Here is a 16,483-nt window from a genome sequence, read left to right on the forward strand (position 1 = left end):
ATTGAAAGAACCTAAAGAACCTCTAAGTCAGGGGAGGTATATATCATATTCATTAGTTGGCAAACTTAAATTGATCTAGATATTCACTGCAATATTAACAAGAGTGACAGCACTTTTTTCCTTAGAAAGTACTTTAATATTTAAATTTTGTATAGTAGGATACATTTTTACCAATGTATACACTTATGTAATTATGACCATGATAAAAATATAGAATATTTTCGTCATCCCCAAACATTCCTTTGTGCTCCTTTGTAGTTATCCTATCCCCATCCTCATCCCTCATCAACTATTGACCTACTTTGTCACTATAAATTGATTTTGCCTTATTCAGATTTTTATGTAGATGAAACCAACAGTATGTGACTGTTGTGACTTTTCTATGCAACCTGATGTTTTTGAGATTCATTCATTTTGTTGCATATATTAATAGTTTATTACTTTTTATTCTTGAGTAGTATTCTACTATATAAATGTATAATAATTTATTGATTCAACTGTGTGGAATATTTGGGTTTCTAATATAACACTACTTTTTCAAAGATTTTATTTATTTACTTAGAGAGAATTCAAGTAATGGGGAGAGACGAGGTCGGGGTGGAAATGGAGAGAATCTCAAGCAGACTCTGTGCTGAGTGCAGAGCCCAACTTGGGGCTGGATCCCAGGACCCTGAGAGCATGACCTGAGCTGAAATCAAGAATTGGATGCTCAACTAACTGAGGTAACCCAGGTACACCTAACTTAACACTATTTTTATCAAATGTGCTATGAATACTCATGTATGAGTCTTTGTGTGGGCAATACATATTAATTTCCTTTGGGTAAGGAATAAATACTCAAGGGCACAACTACTGGATCATATAATAGGTGCATGTTTAACTTTATAATAATTACTAGTTGTTTTTCAGAGTTGTATCATTTGTACTCCCACTAGCAATATATGAATGTTCCTAGTTGTTCCACATACTTTCCAAAATGTGATGATGTCACTCTTTTTAGATTCTGGCTGTTTTAGTGGGTATGTGGTAGTGGTTTCTCAGTGTGGCTTTAATTTGCATTTCCACGATGATTAATGATGGAGAGCAACTTATTGTGTTTATTGGCCACTTGTATATGATCATTCTAAAATGCCTCTAAGTCTTCTGTTCATTTTGTTAATAGAGTTGTTTGTCTTATTGAGTTGTAAGTGTTCTTTATATTTTCTAGAGACAAATTCTTTCTTTTAATGTTTCATAAATTCATATATTTTATCCCAGATGATAGCTTCCCTTTTCGTTTTCTCATATCTTTCAAGAGCAGAATTTTTAATTTTAATAAAAATTTATCAAATTTTTCTTTCATGCTTCTTGCCTTTTATGTCATATCTAAGAAATAAATGCTTCACACAGGGTCATAAACATTTTCTATTTGTTTTTCTGTAGAAGTTTTGTAGTTTTGCTTTTAAAATTTAGGTCTACAATCTATTTCAATTTAACACTTGTGTACATGTGGGGAAAAGGTCAAAGATAATTTTTAAAAACATGGGTATCAAGCTGTTCCAAAACAATTCTTTCTCCATTGAAGTATCTTGGCCATCTGTATTAGTTTCGTAGGGCTGCAGTAATCATCACAGACATGGTGGTTTAAAATAATAGAAATTTATTCTCTCACAATTCTGGTGGCCAGAAGGCTGAAATCATGATGTTTGCAGGATATTATTACCATAATATTATGCTATTATTTTTCTTTTAAAGAAAATATATAACAAATATGATTGCTAGGTTACTTTAATATAAGAACAATAGTTTGTAACATACGGAATAGGTATTCCATAGAATATTGACCAGTATTTTAGTGCACATTGCCCAATTCAACCATAAATAATACTAGATAGGAAAAAAACATTGTATTAGTTTTCTATTGCTGTTCTAACAAATCATGACCAATTTAATGATTTAAAACAACAAATTTATTATCATCAAGTTTTAGAGGTCAGATGTCTAAGATGAACCCCTCTGGGCTATAATTAAAGTGTTAGCCGGCTATGTTCCTTTTGGAGGCTCTAGGGGAGAATCTGCTTGCTTGCTCCATCCTCCACAGGCGGCAGCAGTATCATGCCATAAGGTGGAAGAACTGAGAATTCTAAACCTGTGCATTTGTCATAGTAAGTTATGATTGAATATAGCTTCACATAGAAACTTTTTTTAAAAAAAGCAATACTTTCTTATAACATTATACCCCCAAATATATTTGATTCAGCCCCTCCTTAATTCATTCAATGTTTGATACTGTAAAAAGAGATAGAAATGCGCCAGATAGACTTTGTTATAGTCTACTTTGAATGAAGTGTTCTGGAGTATTGAAAATATAGTCTTCTGGGGGAGAATTGGGAAAGGTGATTTGTTTTTGCCTAGAATAATGATTATAGATAGTTGCTGTTCTCCTTATAGTTTTGAAGTCTGTGGAAGCCACAACTCAAAATGACTCACTAAATGCCATGGCGACAGTGAGTAGAAATATTTTGAAAGATACTACCTGAGGGGTTTTGCTCTGAGCCCAATTATGAGCAGACAGGCTTGTCTATGCCTCCCCAGGTATTCAAGGAATTTATGGCAGCACAGGGGCTTCAAATGCAAATTCAATAGTATGGATACTCTATTAATTATAAAACAATAAGTATTAAAAATGCATATAAAAGTAATCTCAGTTATCTATACATGTATATTTTTTGTGGATTAAGATAATATTTAATGCCATGATTATAGTTTTATAAAATATTGAGCATATTCCTGGAGCATCTTATCCATTTGGTGAAATACATTTAAGGAATACAAACAAATTCATGTAATACAAATTAAAAAATGGAAACATTTGAAAAACCAAATGTGGAAAATTTCCTTACTTTTCTTGCATGTGTCTACATTCATTAGTGTAAATAACTGAGAATTGTTCATGCAGATTATTTTACTAATTCTAAACCACCGTGTATGCTCTTCTATTAGGATTATTCTAAAAAACCTTTCACCTTGTTATATGACCTCAATTCCTTCTTCAGATGTCTCAGTCCAAGACTAAATAATGGGATTGATTTTTTTGGTTGGGGAAATAGTTGTCTGGGTAGCTCATTTTTAAGTTCCTACAGTCATTTCTGAGACTTGGGTCAACTTCCCATCTTCATTCCCTGTTTTCTCCCAAACTAAATGCTGAGTACTCTTTAATCTTTTTCTCCTATATCTGCTTCCACTCAGTCTATACTTTGGAATTCCTCTCTCCCCAAAACTAATGGTCAAATGAAACAGGAAGGAAGCTTGAGAGTAACATAGGGTCCCTTTAAGGTGTCTTCTTTTATGGAGATCATTTTTATTCCTGGCTGGATCTTTACTCCAGTGCCCCCCTATTGATGTCCTGTGAGGGACACAGAAAATAATTTTTATGGCACACATGCCATCACAGAAAAGGCTGTGGTTATTCATGCCTATTACCCTGGGTCCTAACCTGCTTCTCTGAAGGGATAAACACCTTGGGCTGACCTGTTACCTATTTTCAGTTGATTTCTTCTCCTGCTGTTGGGGAGCTGTGATTTAGACAAAGAAGGTACTTATCTTTGGGTAACTCCTGGAATAAGATTCTCCTTGGCATTTTTTCTTTTTTTTAACTGGAATATAGAAATTCAGGCAAGTATTCCCATTGGTTCATGTTGTTAAGATTTACGTGCTATCTTCCAAGTAGACACAACTGGAACAGTAGGATTATGTTTCATTTTTCCTACTGAAATATTGCTCTTGACAATTAAGGCATTTTTTTAATTTTTAAAGATTTATTTTTTTGAGGGAGGGAGGGAAGAAGGGAGAGAGAGGGCACAGGAGCTGAGGCAGAGAGAGAGGGAGAAGCAGACGGAGAGGGAGAAGCAGACTCCCCTGCTGAGCAAGGAGGGGGTCCATCCCAGGACCTTGGAATCATCTAAGCCAAAGGCAGATGCTTAGCCAACTGAGCCACCCAGGTGCCCCTGAAGATTTTATTTTTAAGTAATCTCTACACCCAATGTGGGGCTCATACTCACAAACCTGAGATCCAGTTGCATGCTCCACCCACTGAGCCAGCCAGGTACCCCAAGGTACTTTTGTGTAAACATCAAGACATGATAATGTACATAAATGTTCAAAGCATTATTCATAATAGCTGAAAAGTAGAAACAACCCAAATATTCATCCACTGATGATTGTTTTTTTCATTGATGATTTTTTAAATGCAGTATCCATATGGTGAAATACTATTCAGCCATAAATCATGCTCAGTGAAGACACAGCCAGGTGTTGGACATACTATATTAATGGTGGACAAGACTTAAGTTTCTGTTCTAAATTCAATAGTTGTTTTTCCAGTTTGAAGTGATTACCTTAAATCCAAATATAACAGTCCCCCCCCCCCCCCGCAAGGTTTAGGGTAGTGAAAGACAAGAATTCTAAGAACTACAGTTAGTAGGAGTATAAATTCTCTTCCCTTTATTCTTAGGATGGCTTGAGTCTTTTTTATCCTTTAGAGGTCAGTTTAACAGAGAAGGCTTCTCACCCTAACTCATGTTGAGTGCCTGTCGTTCTCTGTTCCTCGTTACCATCTAGTCTTCCTTAGAAGTTTACATATTTACATACTTGTTTGTAATCTGTCAGCCTTGTCAGAATATAAGCTCCATGAGAGCAGGTTCCATGTCCACCTTATCACCGCTATATCCCAGGTGCCTAGCACACAAAACTGCCAACGTTTGCTTAATGAAACTTAGGGCCTCTCGTGAAGAGCATATATTTGAAACAAAAACTGTATGCATTTTTTTCTTAGTTTTTTTCCCAGTTTTATGTGTAAATGAAAGAATTGTTTTTGAGCCTCATTACTGTTGGGCGACGGCTGCGTCTTACATAAACGTTTCCTTTGTTACATGAAGTCCACATTTACACAATAATTACACCCCCAGCCCCCGGCCCTCCCCAGGGCCAGTACCTTACCCACATTTGACCCGTGTTCCTGCCGTAGTTTGAGAGCTTTGGGATCTTTTTTTTTTTTCCTCACACTGATTTGAACCCTGGCAGCTTGGGCCTAATTTACAAAGCAGTCAAGTATATAACTGTAAAAGGAAAAACGTGAGGGTGCTCGATCTCAAAACTTAGTCCCGAAGCTCCACGTCCGACGAATTCGACGCGCGTCTGTGCCGGGGCTTTGCCCCAAGAGGCGGCTGCCGTGGGGCGGCCTCGGGGACCGGGCGCAGCCTGCCTTCTCCGCTTGGGCCACGGGCCACGGGCCACGGGCCACGCTTACTTCCCGACTGTCGGGCGCGCCCGTGCGCGTGCGAGTGCGAGTGCGAGTGCGGACTCGGAGGTGCGCCTCCGGGGCGTAGCCGAGCGGTTTGAACCAGCGAATCCGCGTCCACCTACACCTTCCACCTCTGCTCCGCTCGGCAGATGCTGCGCCGGGTGGCTCGAACCCGCAGGTCCTGACCCGGTGCCGGGACAGCCCGGGGCGGGCCCTTCTTCCCGGGGGCGGGGGGGTGGCGAGGATGAAGTCGACAAAACTGAAGCGGGTCTCGAGCCGAGCGCCGAAGCGCAGCCGGAGGGAGGCTCCAGCGCGCAGGAGAGGCAGGCAAGTTGCACCCGCGCGAAAGGGGCGGGCCGGCTCGGGCGGCTCGGGCGGCTCGCATTTCCTGTGACAGGGTCTGCCCCAGCCTCTCCTTCTCCCGCGGCGGCGGGACCATTTCCTGAATCGCTGAGGCGGAGGGAGGACTGGGGCGCGGCCCTACCACTGGCTCAGACGGCGCGGGGGGGGCGGCCCAGAAAAGGGCGGAGGACGGGAGGTCGGCCGAGAGCCGGGCGGCGCGGCGGGGGCTGCGGCTCCGGGTCTCGCGCCGGCACCCGACTGCGACGCGCCCGAGTAAGTGCTGGAGGCCAGGCCGGCCGGCTGCTCGGTCGGCGCCGGAGCATCCCCCCTCCCCGCATTCCCGAGGTGGTTCGGCCCGAGAGGCCGGCGTCTCTCCCCCAGTTTGCCGTTCCCCCGGAGCGCCCGGGACTTGCCCGTAGTGGTGACGGCGGCAACATGTCCGTGGCGTTCGCAGCCCCGAGGCAGCGAGGCAAGGGGGAGATCACTCCCGCCGCGATTCAGAAGGTGAAGCCTCGCGGGGTCGGGGATGCCAGGCCCATCCTGCCCTCGGGAGCGCCGCCGGGGGCCGGCGCGGGAGTCGGCCGGGCGGGGGGCGGAGGCGGGCCTGCTGGGAGGCGGTCGCGTGCGGGAACCCGAGCCGCGGGCCGTGCCCGAGTGGGCGGCGGAAGGCGGCGAGCCAGCCCCCCCACGGAGCCCTTGGCGCCTTTGGGCTCTCTCCTGCGGGCACAAAAGCCCAAGTAGCCGCCGCCGCATTTCTCCAGGGATGGGGCGGCGTTCGGGCGGCGGGGCGCGTGCGCCCGGCGGCGCCGACGGCCGCGCGGGGCAGGGCTGTGTGTGGGAGCCGGCGCCCCCCGCGGCCCCGCGCGCCGCTCCAGAGTTACTTTGGCGTCGCCCCGCCCCGCGCGCCGCGGCCGCCTGCTGCACCCCCGACCTCGCGTCGCGGGAGGCCGAGGGGAAGTCGCAGCGTGGGTCGCCGCCCTCCGCCGCGCCGCGCCGCGCCGCGCCGCGCGCTCCCGCCGACTTGGGGAGCTCCCGGGAGAACTTGGGGGGACGCCGCAGGCGCCTGAGGGGCGGGCGAAGGAGGCCCCTGTGGACTCGGGGGGTCCCCTCCGACTTCCTTGTCCCTTCCGGATTCACCCGCTAGCCTTGTCCGTCTGCGGCAAGTCCTCACCGAGCGCCTGCGCTGGCTGCTGAGGCTACAGCGGTGAGCCGTGGTCCCTGCCCCCCGCAGCTCGGCGTCTAGCCCCGGAGACCCCGCGGCAGTCGTGACCCCTGCACGGGGCGTGCGTCCCTCGTAGAGGGTAGTGCTGCCTCGGTCGCGGCGCCGCTAACTGCCAGTTAGGGACACAGACAAAGCTGCTTCATTGTCCGCTGCCCCTTGTTGCCCAGGAGCGAGGCAGTAATCTGAATTTCAGTCAGCCAGACTTTGAAAAGTTACTTGGAGAATTCGGCAGTTTACCTTGAGTATTGCGGTTCTGTTGTCTCCGTGGGGATGGAGATGAAAACTGAAGAAAAGTCCACGTTTTCGTACCCCCCAGGCACCGTTGTATGCCGGCAGATTATGTTAGCGGGCTTCTGTTGACTGTCAGCTTCTTTCTCGCGTGGCATTTGACATTCGCCCAACTGTTGCTTTATTTATTTATTTATTTATTTATTTATTTTTTTGAACAAGCCGGCCTGTCAGTGCCTGGAAGTGGCAGTAGTTTCATAGAGTGCGTTGGGCTAAGTCTGCCGCCTGGCAAACAGCTCCAAGTACATACACGAAGGACATGTTTCTGGAGGGATTCATTTTTTTTAAAATTATTTTTATTTTTGGACCGTAGAACAGTCCTAAGGCTGGTTGGTTGGTTTTCAAAGAGTTTTTCTTGCATACATGTTAAGATATTTACTACCAATGATTACTCAGGAGATGCAGATCAGTTAGTTTTCATTCTGGAATGAGAAGAGAAAACGGATTCTAAATTAAGTGCCTTACTTTACAGTGTGAGAGAATTGATGTTAGAAATGAGACATATTCTCCAGTGAAGTTTGTTAGGTTGAGTGTTCAACTGAAGCGATTATGTTGTGAAATCATCAGATTGGACTAATGGATTTTAAAGACTTTTTTTTTTCTTTTTTGGCATCCGATGATTCTGTTTAGGAAATAACTGCACTTTTTGGAAGAGCATGTCAGTATATATTTTTTTTTCTAGCAAGTGAATATTGTGATTCTTATGTGGGAAGAAAGTCACAAGATTCAGTGGATTTTTGTTTTTGATTAAAAGAGCTACATTAAGTTATTGAAGTAGAGTGATTATTGTATTATACTTTATGTTTATCGAGTCTTGGAAATGTAGGACAAGTTCAGGAGGAACATCTACTCCTGTCACTTGACCTTAAGATAAATCTGAGTCTTTGAAATCGTAAGTGATTTGCATAGGATTGTGAAGCTGGCACTAAAACTAACTGGTCTTTTCATTACTATGTCAGTACTTTCCTCAGTGCCCCCTTACTTAGATGAATTATTTAATCCTTTAAGCCAATACTGCTTTGAATTGTTATAAGACAATAGAATGATAAGTTGATATGCTTTTTGTTTTTAAACTCTTGGGACAACTTAATTTATAAGGAAAGGAAAGCTTGTAAAGTCTGTAACAAATACATATTCATAGAAATTATAGTATTTGATTATTCCATATTTGGAATATGAACCACAGAACCATACTGTATAACACTTGGAAACTAGCCAGCTATCTCCTCAAGATTTATGGGCTTATATTTTCATGTATTCATTGTGGATAAGGACAAAATTTTCTTTACTCCTGCAAAGCATAAGAATGACGCAAAGTTAGCTTTGACCCTTACCTTTTAGTCTTAACAGGCTAAATCTTTTACTACAAGTAGCAGAAGTAATAAAATGTTTGAATACAAAAGAAACTCGTTTGGGGCTTCAGGTAATAATTTAAGGGGAGAATAATTGGAATACAGTTCTTTGAAAATTACTGATTAAACATATCATTCCAGGGGTGTAGAATAAGACTTAAAAGAACTGAATAGATTCAGTTCCTGTATGAATAAACATTTCTAGAAATCTGAAGGATTTTAAAAAAATTTATGTGATGCACTACATTTATAATAAACTTTTTCTAATTTTATTTCAGATGTTGGATGAAAATAACCATCTTATTCAGTGTATAATGGACTATCAGAATAAAGGAAAGACCTCAGAGTGTTCTCAGTAAGAATGATATGAAAACATTTTTTTGTATTCATTTTTTTGTGTTGGTTAATTTTTTACTTTTCTTTTTAATAACAACTTTATTTAGATATGATTCACATGTCGTACAATTCACTCATTTTAAGGTTACAATTTAAAGCTTTTGGTATAGAGTTGTGTCATCATCACTGCAGTCCGTTTTAGAACACTTTGATCATCTCCACCCTATGCCCATTAGCAGTAACTTTCCATTCCCACATCCTAATCCCTCACCCTCTGACGGCTGCTAATCTGCTTTCAGTCTGCGTAGACTGGTCTATTATGGTCATGTCATATAAATGGCTTCATACAAAATGTGGTCGTCTTTGAGTTCTTTTCCTTAGGATAATATTTTCCAGGATTCATCAGTGTTGAAGCATGTATCAATACTTCCTTTCTGTTGCTGAATAATTTTTCATCGTATGGTTGTACCATGTTTTATTTATCCATCAGTAATAGACATTTGTGTTTTCATTTCTTGGCTATTATGAATACTTCTATGAACATTAATGTATACTTTTTTTGTGTGACTTTTCCTGATTTTTACAAAAGAAAAATTTGTTCTTTGGGATGCAGTGGATTTTTTTCTTTTCTTTTTTTTTTTTTCTTTCTTTCTTTCTTTTGTCTTTTTAAATACTTATCCTACATTGTAAAATAATGACTTCAAATTTGTGGGTAGTCTGATCTGTGGAAAAGTTAGCTCTTCACACATATAGGATATTTAGTGAACATCCGTATATGTAGTTGAGAAAGCAAAGCTTATATCTAATAAATAGAGAATGGTTATCATTCATAAGAACCAAACTTGTAATTTTAGTGATGTGTCAGAAGTAAATGGTATCTTTAATAGAATCCAACGTAGTGGAAAAAGTTGAATGTTTTATCGAAAGTCTCTAGAATAGCGCTGTCGAGTAGAAGTATATTGCAAGCCACATATGTAATCTTACATTTGCTGGTAGACACATTAAATAAGTAAAAGGAGACAGGAGAAACTATAATTTTAATAATATATTTTACTTAAGCCATTATTTCCAAAAAGTATCACTTTAGTACATAATCAGTATAAATATATTAATGAGACAGTTTATATTCTTTTGTTTCATACCTAGTCTTTTGGAATCTCTTGCGAATCTTGCTCTAATAACACATCATTTTGAACTAGCCACATCCTGTGCTACCAAGTGGCAACTTTACTGGACAGTGCAGCTCTAAAATCTTTTATTCCCACCATTGTTTTTTAACATATCTGTCTTTACTAGAGACCTCACCGGTCTTTTCTCAAGTAGATTATCCCAGCAGCCCAGAGTCTTGCCTCTGCATGTGCTTTCCTGCCGGGCTGAACTTTTGCTATCACTTGATTCCCCTTTATCTAATTTCGAGTCTCTCTTGGTTACTTGGTCTTTTTCCGTGTTGTTTTCGTATCATTTTTGAAATGAAAAAGTCATGTAGGGTCATTATAAAAAGAAAATCATAACGTATAAAAGTTGGTAGAGAGAAAAGCAAGTCATGTTTTACCTTCCACTCATAATGCTTCTCCCCTCTCCACAGGGGTAACCACTTTTAATTGTTCAGTACCTATCCTTCTAAACATTTTTTTTGTACATTTGCACACAATGGCATTCATATCTATAAATACATTTATTTATGTATTTATGTATTTATTTTTAAAAGGTTTTTTTTTTTTTAAGATTTTATTTATTTATTCATGGGAGACACACAGAGAGCGAGAGAGAGAGAGGCAGAGACACAGGCAGAGGGAGAAGCAGGCTCTCTGCAGGGAGCTCAATGTGGGACTCGATCCCGGGACTCCAGGATCATGCCCTGGGCTGAAGGCAGGCACTAAACCTCTGAGCCACTCAGGGATCCCGTATAACTATATAAATACATTTAGGTAAATGTTTTGTTTTTTAATAGGTTAGAATTTTATAAATGGGATGTCTGGGTCAAAGATCATGCAGATTGCCAAATTACCTTGCAAAAAGGTTATATTGGTTTTCTTTCTTCCAGTCAGATTTCAGAGCCTTGGTTTTCAGCATCCTCTGCCAGCATTGGAGATTAGTATCTTTCAAAAATTTTTGCATATCTGGTTGGTGAAAAGTGGTATCTTTTCTAAAACTTTTTATTTTGAAATAGTTTCACTCTTGAGAAAAGTCTTAAAGAAAGTATAAGGGATGCCAGCTGTTGAGCGTCTGTCTTGGGCTCAGGGTGTGATCCCAGGATCCGGGTTTGAGTCCCACATCGGGCTCCCTGCAAGGAGCATGCTTCTCCTGCTGCCTTTGTCTCTGCCTCTCTCTCTCTGTGCCTTTTATGAATGAATAAATCTTTTTTTTTTTTGAATGAATAAATCTTAAAAAAAAAAAAAGGATAAGAAATTCCTGTATGCCTTAATTTTCATTTTCTTCCCGATATCATTCATATCTTCTCCATATTGTTTCACAGAGACATTTGATAATAGGTTGCACATGACTTTATCTTACGTTCAATTACCTGTGTGTATTTCATAAAATCAGACATAACTTCTTAAATAATCAGTATAATTGTTAGAATTAAGAATAGAATTATCTTCAGACCTCTTTAAAATTTTGCCACTTGTCCCATTAGTGTACTTTTTTCAGGTTTAGGGTCCTGTGCAGGATCAGATGTTGCATTTAATTGTCACATGCCTTGATTATACCTTTGATCTGAAACCATTCTTCAGTCTGTTGTCTTTCATGTTGTTGATGTTGAAGAATACATAGCGTTTATTTTGTGGAATGTCCCTCATTTTGGCTTTGACTGGTATTTCTCCTTGATTAGATTATGTTATGCACTTTTGGCAGGAGCATCACAAATAAATGGTGTTGTGTCCTTCTTGGTGCATTCTCAAATAGCTGTATGATAGTGATTTGTCCTAGTATTTGTGAGAATCTTAATCCGTTACGGTGAGACCTGCCAGTTTATCAACTGTAAAGTTATTATTTTTCTCTTTTTAATTCATATGTATCTTCTTGGGCAAATACCTTGAGACATATATACATAATGTTTCTTCTTGTACTTTAAAAAAATTATTTTTTAATTTCAATTTTTATTATTTTTAAAAGATTTTATTTATTCATGAGAGACACAGAGAGAGAGAGAGAGAGGCAGAGAGAGGCAGAGGGAGAAGCAGGCTCCACACAGGAAGCCTGACGTGGGACTCCATCCCAGGTCTCCAGGATCCCCAGGTCTCCAGGATCCCTGGGCTGAAGGCGGCGCTAAACCGCTGAGCCACCCTGGCTGCCCCTCTTGTACTTTTTTTTTTAAGCATTTATTTAAGTATTCACCATCCAATGATCCTTGATTGAAACTGTTATTACTATGGTGGTTGCCAAATGGTGACTAAATCAGTCATTCCTTCTACATTTATTTGAAATCCTACTTTAAGGAAAACATTTCTCATTCTTTGCCCCCATTTACTCATTCATTTATTTATATCTGAATGGATTTATGGATTCTTACTATAATTCTTTAAGTTATAATGTTATCCTATTTTCTTTTTAAGTTGTCCCTAATGTTGGCCACTGGATCCCCTCAAGCTGGCTTTTTGATTTGTATTCAGTATTTTTTGAGCATTTTTTTTTATAATTTTTTTTTTTTTTTAATTTATGATAGTCACAGAGAGAGAGAGAGAGAGGCAGAGACACAGGCAGAGGAAGAAGCAGGCTCCATGCACCGGAAGCCCGATGTGGGATTCGATCCCGGGTCTCCAGGATCACGCCCTGGGCCAAAGGCAGGCGCCAAACCGCTGCGCCACCCAGGGATCCCTTTTTTGAGCATTTTTAAAAAATGTTCTTGCACTACAAAATGTTCTAGGCTTATCTTGTTCTTTTTCCTGTCCCATTTTGGAATTGCCTATTTCTTCAAGCCCTGGTTCTTTTTAGAGAATGATATTTAGAAACTTAGGTCTGAGTATTTTATTTTCTAGTCACTTGTACATTTTGCATCTTACGTGACAATTTCCATTACTTTTATGTGTATTGTTTCTTCAGTAGTCATGTCTGTTTATATTTCAAAATATTCTCTAAAAATTAATTAATTAGCTGATCTATTCCTTAGTTTAACTATGGATAATCATCAGTGGTAAGGAGATCACTGCCTCGAATTGGCCATGGGATGATAAAAGTCGACAGGCTCTGATTAGGATACTTATTTTCACCTGTGGCTTTTTCAGCTGTCAGAGGATTTTGTGGCATAGGACTGGTTCAGTTTCTTAAAGGACCCAGCAGTGCATGGCTTGGATAGAAAGTGTTCAGATCTAGAATGAGCCTTTCCAACTTGAGTCAGAAGAAGTTTGTATTGCTTTATTCTTTATATTCTTAGTTTTTTTTGTGTATATATGATCATTTCTTCCTTCTGCATATTGGAATAGACCTCATTTTCTCACATATTTGGTGCAGATGGGGCTTACATTGATTTAGATATAGTCTTATATTTTGCTCTTCCTGATGGATTTGATTTCATTTTTAGAGTTCTTTAGATACTCTTTCTTTATCAAGTTGTTAGTGTTGGTTTGTGAGTAAAGAGAAAAAAATTCCTCCTCTCAACCTTAAATGTTCTCATTTCTTGCATTAGGAGAAAGCAAAGGAAAATGAAGAGGAACGGTAAAGAACAGGCATCTAGGAACTGATAGTTCAATTTTAATTAAACAATTCCTTAAGATGTGATAACTTTGCTTGGAACAGTTATTTAATGTAAAATAACTATTTTTTATGAAAGTATTATATGAATTATAGAAAATTTAAAGACACAGGTAACATAAAAATTACATAACAAACACTGTATCTCACCATCTAAAGATTTTTCACTGGTAAGTTTACAAGTTCCACAAACTTGTAAAAGAATATGAGTATATACTACTTTTTCAATAACTTTCATCTTTGAGTCTTAAATGATCTTAGAAAAAACTTATTTTGATGAATGCTGTAGAAATAATGCAGTTTACAAGAAAGAAAACCTGAAGTTAGATAAGATACCTTTATGTTAGGTAAAATATTCGGGGCTCTTGGTGCAATTGGAGTAATTTGAATGGGTTTTTGGATTATATATTACTGTATTGATCTTAATTTTTTGTACAGTGGTTGCATATGGGAATTTCCTTGTTTTTGGGAAATCAACACTGAAGTAGTGGAGTAATATGTCTGTAATGACTCTCAAAAGGTTTTTAAAAAAAAGCTGTTCTGAGTATGTGTGTGTGTGCTTGCATGTGTGTACATATTGGTGTGTATGTTTACAAATGGAGTAAGACAAATGTGAAATGCCGGGGATCCCTGGGTGGCTCAGCAGGTTAGCGCAGCCTTCAGCCCAGGGCGTGATCCTGGGGACCAGGGATCGAGTCCTGCATCGGACTCTCTGCGTGGAGCCTGCTTCTCCCTCTGCCTGTGTCTCTGCCTCTCTCTCTGGAATAAATAAATAAAATGTTTTTTAAAAATGTGAAATGCCAAGGATTGGGGAGGGTGAGGGAAAGATATTTGGGAATTCTTTATACTGTTCTTAAAACTGTAAGTTTAAGATTATTTCAAAAATAAAAGTTAAAAGGTTTAGTTTGGGGAAATGTCCTAAAACTGAAGTACTCCATAAAAGATGCTGTATTTATAGATACTTAGAACTACAAGGGACTTTGGAGATCTATTTTTAACTCCCATTATTTTACAAAGGAGGCCTTAGGAGCATGGCAGATTAGATTTAACAGTATTTTAAGATGGACTTGTTAAGTACTAATCAGCATGACTAAAATTTTTTCTTAAAGGGTCATGAGGAAGCCATAGTCTCTTAGTAAGGTTTGTTATTTTTATTTTTGCAGGGTGGTCAGCAAATTTCATATCTGAATACTTTAAAGCCATATTCTCAGAAAAGACACTTCAAGGAGTAGACTTTGAAGTGGATTTTATGTTCTAATTAAAAATGGCTGAATAGTTTTAAAAAATGGCAAGATTTTGGAACCCTATGCCTTAAATTCCATTCAGGATCTTCACAAAGTAATGAAATGGTTCCAGCTAGTGGTGCCTGTTAGTGCTGTTTTAAGAATTTTGACAACATAATTAACCATTATGAATAATTCAGTACAATACAATAACTCCTGTTCCTCTTTTGTCTGAGGATCACTGTAACAAACATTATATCATGTCTAATTGAGCAACATAGTGTAATATGTGAGGAGGAACATTAAGATTCTAAACTTGTTTTTTAACAACAAAGTCATAAAAGGAAACAAACACTTTGGGAAGTGTTGGTTATGTCTGTTACCTTGATTAGAGTGATGGTGTCACAGGTGTTTGCATATGTCCAAACTCATCAAATTGGACAAGTTAAATATGTGTCGTTCTTTTTTATATTGGTTATACCTCAATAAATCTGTAAAAAATAGAAAATGAGCATAAACTTGTTAGGAAAATCAAGGGTCAGTGAGAAGTTGTTTTTCCTCTAATAAGAGAAAAGTAGTGAAACCAGTTCTAATAGAAAAAAATAATGCTGCAAAAGATTTCCTAGGATTCCTTATGTGATGTATAGATAATGATTTTATATGTGATCTGTATTATTATTTAAAGATTTTATTTATTTATTCATGAAAGACACAGAGAGGGAGAAAGGCAGAGACATAGGCAGAGGGAGAAGCAGGCTCCATGCAGAAAGCCCAATTTGGGACTCAGTCCTGGGACTCTGGGATCACATCCTGAGCCAAAGGCAGACAGACGCTCAACTACTGAGCCACCCAGGCATCCCTGAGATCTGTTTTAGAAGGCTTTATTTAGCTGAATAAAGTTCTTTTATCTTATTTTCATTATTTTAATTTGTATATAAGTTCCTAGGTAAACAAAATTCTAAAACAGCCTAACAATTTAGTATAGGATTTGTAAGTTTTTATTTGGAGGGTTTACAAACATTAGTAACTGAATCACTACCAATTTGCAGAGTTAGCAAAACTAATTCATAAGATTACAATGAGCATGTTTAACCACTTTGTGGGTGAGAATTTGCTTTGTTTTATAAAGTTAATTCTTAATGGTATTAGTGTCCAGTTATTTTGTCTCATATTACATATATATGTGTATATATATATTATTTGTAAGTAAACATGTCAATTATCTTCTTTAATGCTGAGCCCTAACAGATGGGCAGCATACCTGTAGCAGGCATAAATTGTTGGTCACTGCTGCCAGAGAAAGAAAAAGTTTATGTGATGTCTGCCTCCTTCTTGACATTTTCTGTAGAGCTTTTTCCCTTGACTTGGGTTTGAGGGTTTTGGCAATATGAAATTGGCAGGGGGGGAAGAGGAGTAGCATGTCAGTTTTGTTGAATTCCTTCATTCTTGGTCTCTTTTTGGAAAGCATATGTGCAGTGTATAGAGCTGGTACATAACTCAGTAATTCCATTTCCTGAGCTGCGCAAATATTGTACATGTTACTAACTTTTCAAAACCTCACTTGTCTCATCTGTAAAATGAAGAAAGTAAGAACTTTTACCTCAGTGTGGGTTTGAGAATTGACTGAAACATATGAGTATATAAAACAACTGTAACAATATCTAGCACATGGTAAACTCTTTGTGTGTATTATTATCTTTGAATGTATTTATTATTTGGAATTATTTTGCAGAGGAACTAGGAAAAA

At 39.5% G+C, this 16,483-nt stretch overlaps 1 protein-coding gene across 3 annotated transcripts in view; it reads left to right on the top strand.

Annotated features, from left to right (window-relative positions):
• The first annotated feature begins 4,433 nt into the window (after nt 1-4,433).
• SS18 (SS18 subunit of BAF chromatin remodeling complex) overlaps nt 4,434-16,483 on the top strand; it is an 80,928-nt gene continuing 68,878 nt past the window's right edge. Inside the window, exons 1-2 of one of the 3 annotated variants that reach the window (XM_055324202.1) lie at nt 4,434-5,608; nt 8,764-8,840. In XM_055324202.1, coding sequence (XP_055180177.1) covers nt 8,764-8,840 — 77 coding nt within the window. In that variant the 5' untranslated portion in view covers nt 4,434-5,608. Of the gene's footprint in view, nt 5,609-5,986; nt 6,128-8,763; nt 8,841-16,483 lie in introns of those variants that run through there. The other 2 variants (XM_055324203.1, XM_055324205.1) reach the window with 2 other exon arrangements.

This window comes from Nyctereutes procyonoides, unplaced genomic scaffold (genome assembly GCF_905146905.1).
Source record: "Nyctereutes procyonoides isolate TBG_1078 unplaced genomic scaffold, NYPRO_anot_genome, whole genome shotgun sequence".
NCBI lineage: Eukaryota > Metazoa > Chordata > Mammalia > Carnivora > Canidae > Nyctereutes > Nyctereutes procyonoides.